This window comes from Euprymna scolopes, chromosome 25, assembly GCF_053919585.1.
Source record: "Euprymna scolopes isolate OS-2025 chromosome 25, ASM5391958v1, whole genome shotgun sequence".
Lineage (NCBI taxonomy): Eukaryota > Metazoa > Mollusca > Cephalopoda > Sepiida > Sepiolidae > Euprymna > Euprymna scolopes.
In genome coordinates this window covers 25,555,478-25,569,975 of record NC_136506.1, presented here as the reverse complement: position 1 = coordinate 25,569,975, position 14,498 = coordinate 25,555,478, and the positions used below count along the sequence as shown (strand labels likewise).

At 36.6% G+C, this 14,498-nt stretch overlaps 1 protein-coding gene across 2 annotated transcripts in view; it reads right to left on the bottom strand.

Moving 5' to 3' along the window:
* LOC145247299 (chitinase-3-like protein 2) overlaps positions 1 to 14,498 on the bottom strand; it is a 134,168-nt gene that overhangs the window by 34,960 nt on the left and 84,710 nt on the right. For both annotated transcript variants that reach the window (XM_080108922.1, XM_080108921.1), the window contains exon 3: positions 3,044 to 3,459. In XM_080108922.1, the coding sequence (XP_079965048.1) occupies positions 3,044 to 3,459 (416 nt within the window). The remainder of the gene's footprint in view (positions 1 to 3,043; positions 3,460 to 14,498) is intronic.

Here is a 14,498-nt window from a genome sequence, read left to right as displayed (position 1 = left end):
ATCCGTATTTTTTGTTCTAAATAAGTATATAAAATGACTGAAAAACCGACACTCGTTTGACAAAAGCTGGCCTTCAAAGTATGAATAATTTACTTTTGAAATTTTAGATTTGATTCATTCGAGGCAACGTAGATCAAGAATATATTAACTTTGTAGATGTTTGTTTTGTAATTTTTATTTTTAGCTGTGCATGATGACAGAAGCTTGTTATCTCTTCTGGTTGATGTCGACGTCCATGTGCATGTAAATGGCTGTTCCGTGCAGCTACACTCTTGCATAATCGTTTATAGATGTGGCAGGGAAACTTGCCAGTATTTGCTGGTTCTTGTAGAGAGACTAATAATATGCACCTTTGAGTGGCGGGTCAAACCACTTGTAAATTTACAGACTATTCCACAAATATTATAACAATACTTAGATAGACTGGATGGCAGCGCATCCTCATAAAATTCTTCCCTAACCTTATGTGACTTCACATGGTTCAACAAGCTTTAGACGGAAGAAATCTGTTTTGGTAATCTTCTATCTCGCATCCTCACGAAGTACCCAGTCCAACGCATCTGATTCTTGACAATCCTCATTTCTATGGTTTGGTTGTTGGACTGTTTAAGGACAACAATGTCAGGAGTAAAGGACTTCCAACTAATGTTCAGTATATTATGGATGCAGTTTCCAGAGTTTTAAGATACTTTCGGAATGTAGTCTATGTTTCTGACATGTTCTTTCGGTATGTAGTCTATGTTTAGACACACACACACACACACACACACACACACACACACACACACACACACACACACACACACACACACACACACACACACACACACACACACACACACACACACACGGTGAACTGCTCTTTATATAATTAAAACACGTTTGAAGACATAGCAACGGCAAATATGTGTGTTTAATCGGACTCTTACACAAGCTAAATTTCACAAGAACAAAGAAATGAAAATGTTTTTCTTGATTAAATTTTAATTTTTAATTTTTTCATAAATATATACAAATACTGCTGCCACATCTGGGCAGGAGCTGCTAAAAACAGCCTATCCTGCATTGACAGAGTACAAAATAGACTTTGTAGTTTAGTGGGGGGGTGCCTTTTTCTCTTCCCTACAACCTCTCTCCCACAGAAGAGACGTTGCGAGCCTGTCTTTGTTTTATCGTTATTTCCATGGCAAGTGCTGTCTTTGTTTTATCGTGATTTCCATGGAAAGTGCTCGTCTGAGCTCCAATCTCTGCCCCCCCTCGCCAATCTTTCACGATAAACACCCGTGTAGCTGAAACCACTGTAATTAATTTTCCCCACTCTTTATCTGTGCCTAAATCAAAACGTAGTTCCTATGAAGAAAGCTTCTTTCTTAGAAGTGTACACTGTTTGCCTGTTTCTCACCTGACTACAAATTGGATATCTTCAAGTCCAACATAAACAAATTCCGGATAAACCTCCCCCTTAAGTAAGCCACTTTATCAAATCCCATTACAAACAATTACTACGATATTATCCCATTGATTACTGCACACGCAATAACCCTTATCCCCGAGTGGCTTCCGGGCCTTAATAAGTGGTGACTACCATGTAAAAAAAAAAAAAAAAAAAAAAAATTATATTCAGAATTTCGATCGTGGGGGACCCAACCAAGCTAATAAATCAATTCTGCCAAGAAGCCACATACACTTTTTGTTTTTGGGTTCTTTTGTTTCGCATTAAAAAAATGCGTATTTCTGTTCATTATGTGTGCCTCATAGTTTCTTTGTTTTAAACATTTTTGGTCCCCCGACAAAAGGAGCGTGGTCCTGTGAATTCACCCTTGTCCGTTCGTCCGTTCGTCTGTTCGTCTGTCTGCACTTTTCTCAATAACTACGCCTTGGAATTTTTTTTTTTGAAATTTTGCACAAACATGAAACATGATATGAGTAAATAAAAAAAAAGTAACAAAACGGATTTTCCGAAAAAAAAACTCCTGTTGTAACCCTCCCCCGGGATTCCTTTCAGGTTAAAATGGCTAAAGTTGACACTTTTATGCTTAGTATGTATAACCTGTTTGAGAGAAACTTCTGCTAACGACTACATATCTAAATAATAAGTTGGTTGGTTGTTTTTGTTTTACGGCATATCAACCCATATCAGGTTATTTAATGCCGAATCCAAAGATTCGGAAGAATTTTTTTTAAATAGAATATATTTCTTGTTTTCAAGTCGGTTTCTATTTAACCCATAGTTGGGACCCTAACAGGTACTACCACCCCGGGTCAGAATGGACCTGGGAGCAATGTCAACTAAAGGGTGGCTCCACACCCCCTAAAGCCCGCAAGCTGGGGCCTCACCACCGGATATAGTTTAAGGTCATATTCAGGACCCCTAAATAATAAGAGAAACATCTCGTGTATAATTGTAAAGAAAGACCTCGGTTTATGATACCACATCCATTTAGTGGATTCGCATACACTAGACGACTGATCACATGTTATTTTTTACGAACTCTTACTTCTTGCCATCTTCGTCTTTGCTATGTTTGTGACACTTTGAGATACTTTCAACACTAGTAAGTGTCATAAATTGAAACACGTTTGAAGGTATAACGACGGCACATATGGAATAAGTCAGAGAGTTGCAACCTGAGTGTCCCTAATGATGGAGGTCTGAACAGAGCCGAAAGAGAAAAATAGACTAAATATCAAGGTCTCATGTATGATATGAAAAGAAACTGGAATCTAAGTGAGATATCAATCATGCCAGTTATTATAGGTGATACAGGGCTTATGAAGAAGTACCTGAAGTCCTACCTAACTAATATTCCTGGTGAACCAAGTGCAAAAGAGATCCAGACAATTGCATTTAAGGGAACAGCAAGGATACTAAAAGGAGCTCTTGGTTGTTTTCTATAAAAAGCAGGGCAATGTTGGCAGCTGATTTGGCTGCGTCATACCCAGCATTACAATCTTCAAAGGAAGAAAATGAAAAAAAAAAAAACAAACAAACAAAAAAAAACCCCGGCACATATGACAAATACGAGTGGTTAATCGGACTCACCTTTAACAGAAGGGTAAATTGATGCTTCTCGTCCGCACGTGGGTATTCCCAGTCGATATCGATGCCGTCGAAGTTGTATTTTCGAACGTAATCAATGATGTTTCGTGCAAATGTCTTGCGACTTTCGTCAGAGGCGGAAGCCAGCTGAAACCCTATCTCAGCGTTCAGCTGGCCGCCTACCGACAGCATGGTGACCGTGTCGTAACCCTCTTTTAGCCCGTTAAAGGCCTCGTAATTGCCGCGCAGGTCATTCGGTTCGGTCGGGAAGATGTTCAGATTGGCGTCGATCTTGACGAAGGCGTACATCAGGTGGGAGCATAGTCTGGGATCGATTCCATCCACCCCCAGTCGGGCCGTGGAAACGTTTTTTAATGGAGACCAATTTGGGAAATAGCAAACACTTAGGAACTTTTTAACTGAAAAGAAAAGAAACATTGCAAAATGACTAATTCTGTCAAACAATGCAAGGGGAAAATATATTTATATTATAAATAGTCGGAGTTTTGAACAGGGTTTTAAACTGAGGACAATTTCTTTGACTATCATCATCATCATCATCATCATCATCATCATCATCATCATCATCGAAATAACAATAAAGCAGAGACAGGCTCAGAATTATTATGATTAAAGGTTTTGTCAGCTAAAATATATTTTAGAATAATCCAACTATTTAGAATCCAAAAATTAATTTAGGAATGTAAGTTAAAAATGTTATCATAAAAATTTAGTTGATAACTTAGAGTAATGGCATGTAAAAGAATCAGGTGATTATCTTAGTAACGACGTAACGAGTGATCGTGAAAGACACATATCAGTTAGTCAAGAGTTGGCAGACTCGGTCGAAGTCAGACGAGAAAGACGGTCGTAGACAGCAATGGCTCCGAGTAAGCATAAATGTCGATGATAAAGATTAAGGACCAGTGTTGCAGATTTCCAATGACGCAAACACCCAGAAAAAAAGCTGCTGCAAATATCACCAAGACTTCGAGTTGTGCGTGTCTCCATTTGCAGTTTTTCCGAGAATCAGTTAAATCAAGACTAAAGATGGACCAGGTATGTTCCCGATTGCCCAGATGTTGAAACTCAAAATAAGTTCTATTCGTCCTTTGTGTTGTAAAGGTGTTTATGTATATTCTTGTTCCGTTATGGAATGTGTTTAAATGTACACACACACACACACACATACACACATACACACACAACGCACCCTAGATTAGACCATCACAACGCTAAACAGTCATAGATGAACATACATATATACACACGTCACATGGATAACTGTGACACGTATATACACACGTGTATACACTTACATAGGATCTAATCACTAGATAATACGCGAATTCAGACACGTATATACACAAAACCACATATATACTGTTAGAGACGCCCCTCCATGGGATTAATGGACTATCATGACGTCACTTCATCTGGTGACGTCACTTCCGGTAACGAGTACCGGTGCCCGGCAGTCAGTTTCGTACACGGCTAAGCAGGTCGTGTGCAAAAACGCCTAACAGTTGAGGAATGGTATTGCTCAACCCGCTTGCCTATAATATATGTGAATACTGTGTTCCTTTCGTTTTTAGTACCATTTAACACCATAATAAACTGGCGATTCGACCTTCACACCGGTTAACTCCACAAAAAAGGAAAAAATGAAATTAATTTGATTTCAAAAGAACTTCGGATTTAAGAATTCGGCTGGCAATTACTTTCTAAAAACAAAATTCTAAAAATAAAAAAGAAAAAAAGGAAAGGCAAAGCTCTCGACTCAATTGTAAGTAATCTTTTTGTCTATATATAAATTAAAAAGAACTGTACCAAACACATTTTTGTTAATGCCGTAAAAAGTAATTTGGCTGCTTATTGGACAAAAAAAGAGAAAAATGTTGACCCAAATTCATCGCGAAACAATTCTAACTGTAACTTGTCTCAAACATTTTCCAAATGAAGAGAAAAGCTTTTGTTGCCTTTTGTTTTTGCTGCTAACTTTATGCAAATTTTTAACGGGACAGAAATGTTTTCCCCCCTTTCGTTTTACTTGGACTAAAGTAGTATCGAAAGGAAAGACTTTTTCATAGAGTGGAATTCTCTGAAATATTCTATTTTTAACTATCTGTTTTAAAGTGAAAAAAACTTTTTTTCTTCCTCGTGTCCCCCCCCACACACATAAAAAGCCTAGCCATTTTGATTAACTTCCAGACAATTCCGCAATTATTTTTATTCTTTTGCAACTGTATTGTATCACAGTTTATATTTTGTTTTGTTTTTTTTTTGTTTTGCCATGAATACACAGTAAAGATGTATTTTTCATTTTGTTCCAATACGTTACGGAAAGTTTTTGATCACCTTCAGTTGGAAAGAATCGAGCTGCGGTTGCATAATTGAATGAAATGCCAACATAAGATCGGAATCTCTACATAATAATACGCACACATTTCTTTTTTATTATATCTTATCTCTCTTCTCCAGTCAAAAACGGAAATAAATCTTTTTTTTTCTCGTGCGGTTGGAAAAGCCATTACAAGATGGAGGTGTTTAAAGCAGTGTTATTACGGCTTATCAAGGCTCAGATGGACCAGCAGCAGAAGGCTGAGGAAGATTTAAAAGAACGTGATAAACAGCCCTCGTTACAATTTCAAGAGAGGCAACAAGCGTTGGAGGAAAGAATGCTACTCCAACAATAGAGACAAGAAGAGCTATTGTTAAAATGTTCGATAGAATGAAACACAGGGACAACAGCTTTGCTTTTTCCCAAAGTACAATATGGAACGCTATAGAAACGTTCAACTACCAACCGGAGTTGGATGGGACGTTTTCACCGTGGATTGTCAAGAGTGGAGCAACGCTAAAAAGGTTCGCCTACTTTTGAGGAAATTAGGGACCACAGAACATAGCAAGTTTGTGGATTATATTCTTCTCATGGAAGACGAATGAATCGGAATTTTCTGAAGCGGTCAAACTTTTATCCGAACGGTTCAGTCCTAATACTACGCTCTTTCATACAAAATGGAAGTGCTTTAACATGCAAAAAAACAGCGAGGACACGATTATCTTACCTTCGTGTCCGTGGTATTACAACACTGCGATGATTTCCGCCTGTCTGACTTATCGACAGATGACTTCAAGTGTTTAATGTTTGCGCAGGATCTAGTCTCATCCAAAAACGCAGAGATTAGACGACGAGTTCTCTCAAGAGCGAACAGGGCCCCACACTATAGAAGTTTGCCGAGGATTGTCAACGGGTAGTCTGTGTGAGGAACAACTCGAGACACGCCGAGGAGTCAGGTGCAATATTCACTAGAAGGACGACCTTCAGATCGGAAAAATAATCACCCCGAAAAAGCAAAGCTGGAAGTAAGAAAACTCAGGCTACACCTAATAAGTACCACTCAGTCACAAGACCCGGACCCCCTACAAGCCCATGCTATCGCTGCTGCGGGAAACAAAAAGGACCACAAAGCGATCGAGTGCAGGAAGAACAATGACAAGAATAGTGTCCGACAGACTAGATCCGACTTGGATTCGGATAAGAACCGGCGCAAATATGTCACAGTTAACATCGCAAATAAAACTGTACATCTACAATTGGATTCCGGATCAGACCTGTCCATCATTAACCTTAAGACGTGGAAAGGTCTAAGGAAACCAACCATGCAGAAGACGAATAAATCAGCTCGATCTGTGGCAGGCGATAAAGTGGAATTTGAGGGAGAGCGCACACTCCCGGTGACCTTAAATGGTGTTACTAAAAAAGTAAAAATGTATGTACATAGAACATCCGAAAACCTCTTCGGTACTGACTGGATGGTGCGATTCGAATTATGGGACCAACCTATGAATAAATTCTGACATAGGGTCGAAGACTCGTCTACAGAAGCGCAACAACCGAAGGACGAATTAAAAAAGAATTTCCAGAAGTATTCTCACTAGGAAAATGTACAAAGGCTATAACAAGAATCGAACTAAAAAAAACACTCTGCCCATTTTCAAGAAGAAACAAAACGTCTTATTTGCAGCAACGGAGAAAATCGACAAGGAATTGGATCGGCTAGAAGAGGCCGGAATACTATCAAAAGTAATAAGCTGTTATTGGGAAGCTCCTACCGTATATGTGACAAAGAAAACAAAGAGACGTTAACTTCAGATCTTTTTTTAGAATAATAGAAGCGTGTGACGCACATGCATCAAGAAAATATAATGGCCGAAAAACAGTACTCTCAAATTCAAAAAGAAGCCTTGAGTATTATATTCGCTGTGATAAAGTTTCACGGCCGAAAATTTACATTGCAGACGGATCATAAGCCGTTGCTCACGATTTTTGGTTCCAAAAAGGCTTACCAACATATACGGCTAATAGACTGTTGAGATGGGGTACATTATTACTGAATTCTGATTTAACCCTGGAGTACTTGTCTTCGAAATAAATTAGCCATGCGGATAGCCTATCTAGGCTGATTGAAAAGGATCCGTTTGAAGATTCCATCATTGTCACTCTTCGGACGGACGGGGAAATAAAAACGATGATGGGCAACACAATCAGAGAACTCCTGGTGTCTCTAGCGGAGATTAAAAGGGAAGCAGATAAGGATGACTTAATCTCTGACATAAAAAACAAGATCGCCATAAAAGGCGATATTCCGGTAGTATTTTCGCTTTGCGATGAGGTTTTACTATATGGCGAAAGAGTGGTGATTCCCCAATGTATCCAAAAACGAATTCTGCAGAATTTTCACACAAGACATCCTGGGAAAAATCGTATGAAGAGTTTGATGAGGAGCTATGTCTACTGGCCTAAAATGGACAAGGACATCAATGAGATGAGGATAGACTCGTGCACAAATCATTGATTACGTTTAAACCTTGGCCGAAGACCGACAAACTATGGTCTAAGATGCACATCGATTTTGCTGGTCCGCTCGAGGACAATTATTACTTTATTGAAGTCGATAGTTTCACTAAGTGGCTTGAGGTATTGAGGTTCAGAAGACCGACAACTGGAACGACTATGAATTTCTTACACGAACTGTTCGCACGTTTTGCTGTAGTCGATTGCATCGTAAGTGATAATGGAACCCAGTTTACGTCTGCTGAGTTCAAAGGTTTTTGAGATACATTCCAAATAAATCATATAACCACTCCCCAATACCATTCAAGGTCAAATGGGCAAGCGGAATGCTTCGTGGACACTCTTAAAAGAGCACTGAAGAAGGCTCAAGGGACCCCAGCAGATGATTCACTTCAACAATTTCTACACGTGTATAGGATTACACCTTACCCAAACACATCAACAGCAGAAATGATGTTTGCGTGGAAAGTGAGATTCGTTTTTGACGATCTTGTTTTTTTCACCCAAACAGTCAAAGCCACTAGTGACCACTTCTGTACCCAGTAAACGTTTCATGTCAAGTGAAAGAGTATTTTTCAAAAGTTATAAAGACACATCATTCTAGGAGGTGGATACAATTACTAAGAGAGGCGGTGACATGGTATATATCGTCCAAGGATCAACATATACCCACAAACGTCACCAGAACCAACTAAAAAGATGTCGATAAGTTGAAACCATCGACAGTTCACCATTTGAAGAAGAGACGATAGACACTGTCTTCGAAACTTTTGATCTTGAACCGCATCAACCAACACCTGAACTACGGCGGTCGCTCCGTAAGAGAAAGTTTACCGATCCATTGATGGTAAACACTAAAAGTAAGAAGTACTAACAGCTTTTACGAACAAAAAGCTTGGGAGAGACGCCCCTCCATGGGATTAATGGATTATATCATGACGTCACTTCCTCTTCCGGTAACGAGTACCGGTGCCCGGCAATTTGGTACGCGGCTAAGCAGGTCGTATGCAAAAACGCCCAACAGTTGAGGAATGGTATTGCTCAACCCGCCTTGTCTGTAATATATGTGAATACATGTTTGTTTCTAAAAGTCATGTGTTCCTTTCGTTGTATTACCATTTAACACCATAACATATGCATACATATATATAAATATATATATATATATATAAGCCTTACGAATTAATAACTTACTATATATAATTACTATATATATATATATATATATATATATATATATATATATATATTACATAGAAAAATGCGAGCATGAAACGTAATATAGTTAAAATTAAACATTTCTTTTAAAGACAATATCTTTTTTAAGAACGGTCATAAAATGAGTTTTCAATCGATATTTATTCAATAAGGAACCAGTTTTACTACCTAGCAAAAAGGGGCGAGTTTTCCGGGTACGAGTTTTCTGGGTACGAGTTTTCCGAGTACGAGTTTTCCTGGGACGAGTTTTCCGGGGACATGTTTTACGAGGACGAGTTTTCCTAAATTCGTGATTTTCACTTATGGCAAAAAAAGTCAATAAATGCAATAAAACAGGATTATTTCAAAGATGGCTGTTCCAGACAACACAAGACAAGGTCGGCACTAGAAAAATAAAAAACAAAACTTGTCAGGAGCGGACGAACCTTTTTAATTTAACTGTGAACTCTGAAGGGAAACGTATTGACTTTTATCACCTAGCTGCTAAAATAAGTTTGAGTATTTCAAAAGGTTTCCTAAGGCAATAAAAGTGAACTCTTGATTACTTTATTTGACATAATTTACCAATAAAGTAATTAAATTGGACCCAGAAATCCTGGTTCCGTGTCTTTTACTTTTTATGTTATAGATAAATATTCTTCTGATAAATAAATTAAAAAAAAAATCTGTGTTTGTTTCTTTATAATTTCCAGGAAAAAAAAAAGAATCGATTTGGAATAGAATAAGAGGCTCAAATTTTCCCGATTCCGATACGGATTCCGATACGGATTCCGATACCTATAAAAGTTCCGATTTTTCCGATTCCCGATTCCGATTAATCGTCCCAAGATATACGGCGAGGTAATTTGCGGGCATCACTTCCGTGATCGAATAGTAGAGCTGCCGACCGTCAACACGACGGTCCTAGGTTCAATCCATGGCTTGGAAGAGGTGCCACTGATGAGTTGTGATACAACGAAACAGGACCGTATTTTGATGACTATATATATATATATATATATATATATATATATATATATATATATATATATATATATATATATATTAAAGGAACAAAACCAACTAAGTTATGTATTTATCAATAGTTAATTCATCAATCGGAGTCTTTATTGAAAGACTTCTTCTGGACGAATTAAATTAAGAAAACAAAACACCAGTAAAAATATTTGAAAAAATATTTTTAATGTAATGGAATGTATTACCCTGTTCCATTTCAGAAATGGAAAAAGTCTTTGGAAATTCAAAAAGGGGGGAATACCCTTGTGTGTGTGTGTGTGTGTGTGTGTGTGTGTGTGTGTGTGTGAGAGAGAGAGAGATAGAGAGAGAGAGAGAGCAGGACTTTTTATAACGTCATATAGCCGTTAATATATTTAAAAAGATATGATGCAATTCATATTTTTTGGAACAAATACGTCCTTTATAATTCAAATATGGATGTTAATCTGAAATGAAACGGGTGTATTTTTGTTATGTAAATTATTGACTGATGTTATTGATATCTATTTGGAATTATTTCGACTTAAAACCTATTTTGTATTACATTCAATTAGAACACACTTAAAATTTATGCAAATAATCGCTAGAAAGAACAATGGAGTTTTCATACAAACGGAAATTAGCAATCATTTTAACAATATGTACACATTTCAAGCGTGTTATTCTTAATATTACAAGCGTAATATTAAATCGATTTTAACTCGAGCTGATTCCTCATTAATTAATATGTAACGAAAACAAAATAATACAATATTCATTCTTGCCCACAAGTTTTCTATCGCATTATGTGCAGGCCACTAAACTGCGGTTTTACCCCAAAATAACATATTGTAAAGTTAGAAATGGTCTGAATTAGTAAAACAAGAATAGTGGCGGAACGAATGCGCACTTGTCATATGGGCAGAAACTGGCTAGGATGAATTTAATTACGTTGGCAAACAAAGTTAAGAGGTGACCACATTGAAACATTCAAATCTATGCATGACGGTATTAACTTCTTTTCTGCCGTAAGAAGATGTGACACAAGGTCAGAGGACGAGGAGAATCAAACTAGCTCTCCCTATTGAAAGACCACTTTAGTTTGTTAAAAATTACCTGGACAGCCCTGTCGGCCTTTCCCGGTCGGGCCGCCTCAAGAAGTTAGCAATAAACCAAGCACGCCCCAAAGAGGTGAGCAATATCTGGAATAGTGGACCTCCTAGGACTACCCAGGAAGAATACCCCAGCTCGACAGATAAAAGGTCGCCGAAATGGCTCAGTTTCTGCCGAACTGATTGTCAAGATTGGAACCTCGACTGGCATATATCAGCGATCGGAGAGAGTGGTTACAATGAATGGCGAGAATCACTGTTATTTACTTCCCCTCCCACTGCAGAAATAAGTGACACAAGGGCGGAAGGTTGAGAAAGCAAAGCCTGCATTCTTAAAAGAGGAGCATGCTAGGCTATTAAAATTGCCTCAGTATTATCCTTAGGCAGTTAATAATACACTTACTACACCCCAAAGAGGGGAGTTAAAACTTTGGAGGGTTGACCTACTAGGACTTCCCAAGGAAGATTACCTCTGCCCGATAGGTTGGCCACTCGCTCCAATCGCTGATATATACCAGTCGGGTTCCGATCTTGACAATCAGTCCAGCAAAAGCTGGACAATTTCTGTAGCTGTCGGGTTTAGGTAATCTTCCTGTGTAGTCCTAGGAGGTTCACCCACCATCGAAATGTCCCAGTTTCTGCCGGATTGACACGTCGGGACTAGATCCAGGATTAGTATATGAATATCGTCACGGTTACATTGCAAAACGATATTTTAAAGTTAGAAAAAATTTAACAAACAGTAAACAAATGGTTGCGGGGAAAAAGCACCTGTCGATTTGCAATATGAATTAAACAACTTTAGAAGAAAAGAATATTTAGGAGTTGACCTCATTGCAACACTCAAGCTTCCGCATGAGTAGATCCGATGAAATATTTCATTCATTTTATTCTTTCTTTATTTTATTTATTATTATATTTTATTCATTATTGTTATATTTTATTGTATTTATTATATTATTTTATGATATCATTTTGTATGTATTATTTTATATTTTATAATATTTATTATTATTTTATTATTTCATTAGGATTTTATTTTTATTATTATATTTTATTGATTATCATATTTTATTATTTCCATTTATTGTATTTATTATTATTCATTATATTATTTTAGGATATTATTTTGTATTTATTATTTTACATTTTATAATATTATTATTTTTTTATTATATTATTATTATTATTATTATTATTATTATTATTATTATTATTATTATTAATATTATTATTATTATTATTTTATTTTTATTATTATATTTTATTCATTATTATATTTTATTATTTTCATTATTATTTTATTATATTTGTTATTATTAATTATACCATTTTTATAATATTATTTTATAGTTTATAATATTTATTATAATTTATATTATATTATTTTTATAATATTTATTATTATTATTATTATTATTATTATTATTATTATTATTATTATTATTATTATTAAAAATATACGGCACAATCACGTTGACACGCTCGTTTGAAGTTAAGCAACGTTGAACCTGGTCAGTACTAAACGGGTGACCATTTGGAACTTTTATGTGCTGTATTTGCTCTCTGCTTATCTCGGCATTGTTTCCAGTCGTCCTTGACTTCTTCTTGCCACTGGACTCAAACAGTGTCGATTCAGGAGAGGTGTGGTTGGGGGATTGTGCATCTGTTGCCTTACGATTATATGCGTCGCTGCCCCTACAGGGGGTATCCTTTGTCTTTCGAGACTGAACGGGGCTTTTTTTTTATTATTCTTTTATTCATTTTATTCATTATTCCGCATGGGTAGATCCGATCAGATGTTTTATTCATTATTGTTACAAGCAAAGTGTCGTAAATGCGGACATTTTCTTCAAAATTACTCACACATGGACGTATCCTATATTTTTACAAAGCCACCAATGGCCCATTCATGGAGTATTGTTGCCACATCTACGCTGGTGAATCTACCACTAGATATGGTTTTAAATAGAATCTCAAATCTAACACGCCCCGAACTATCAACCGACCTTCATTTTCGTATTACGTTCAAGTTATTTTAACAAAATTTTCTTACAAATAAATCTACTTTAACTCGCTGACAACCATAAGCATTTTACAACGGCGATTTATCCACCGCTTTCCTTTGTTTAAAATTTATTCTCCATTTTTTAATACACTTTTCTTAAAAAAACATTCATACATTTTCTTCTACACTGCCAACATAAATAAGTAACTCCGAAAATATGTTTTTTTTAATTTGCGTTAAAATAAATAATCAACGCGACAACAAAACGTATTGTTTTACTGTGTACGTTATTGTTAATAATTTCTGCTCTTTTTACATCGTTCATTTCCGCATTGTCTTAATTAGTTTATTGACCTTATAAATTAAATATTTGATCCAATGAGCTACTCAAAAACCTATCCATTCTCTCTTCCGATTCAGTGAAAAGATAAAGAGCTACGCGTATTTGCCACATCACGCTAGCGGATTCCTGTTTGTAACGTCGTACCGAAATTTGATCTTCAGCATCCAAAATGGAAATGCTTAAACTGGTTTCTGCTCAACTAGCTTCACGCATAAACTCGCTTGAATTAATAAAAACAAATAAAAACATATGCATTAATTGGAATTTTTAAAACTTGCCCTTTGATCCGGCCTCCACGCATGAAAGGACAAAGATTTTTCCTTTAGTAAACAGTCGAGTAAAAATCCACAACAGATCTTGCCTCAACCGACCCCTGTGCCTCTCTGTCACGCTTGGGGTTGCTCTCTCAAGCAACGCAAACAGAGTCATAGGCATACGCATGCAGACATTAATAAACACACATACACACATTTCGTTAATTTTTCTCCTTATCGACTGCACATAAAAAAAATGTATGAACGTATTCATTTTAATACTCTCGACTTAGCATTTCGTCCTTTAATTAATTTAATGATTTGTATCTTAATGAAGTTAACATACTACATTTTATTTTTTAGATGGTGTTATTCTTGCATGTGTGGTGTTTTCCCGCCAACTGAGGACAATTTCGTTAACAACAACAACAACAACAACAACAACAATAATAATAATAATAAAAAATAATAGCTGAATCGGATATGGAAAATGAAGAAAATTAAAATGATACCTATAATAGTAGGAGCACTGGAAACAATCCCGAAGAACTTGGAGAAAAGAATGGCAGAAATTGGAATCAAAGGAATGACGGGAAAAATACAACGAACAACAATAATGAAAACAGCTGAAATATTAAGGAAAACCCTTGAATGTGGAAACTAACATACAGGGGCAACAAGTGCGAGCCA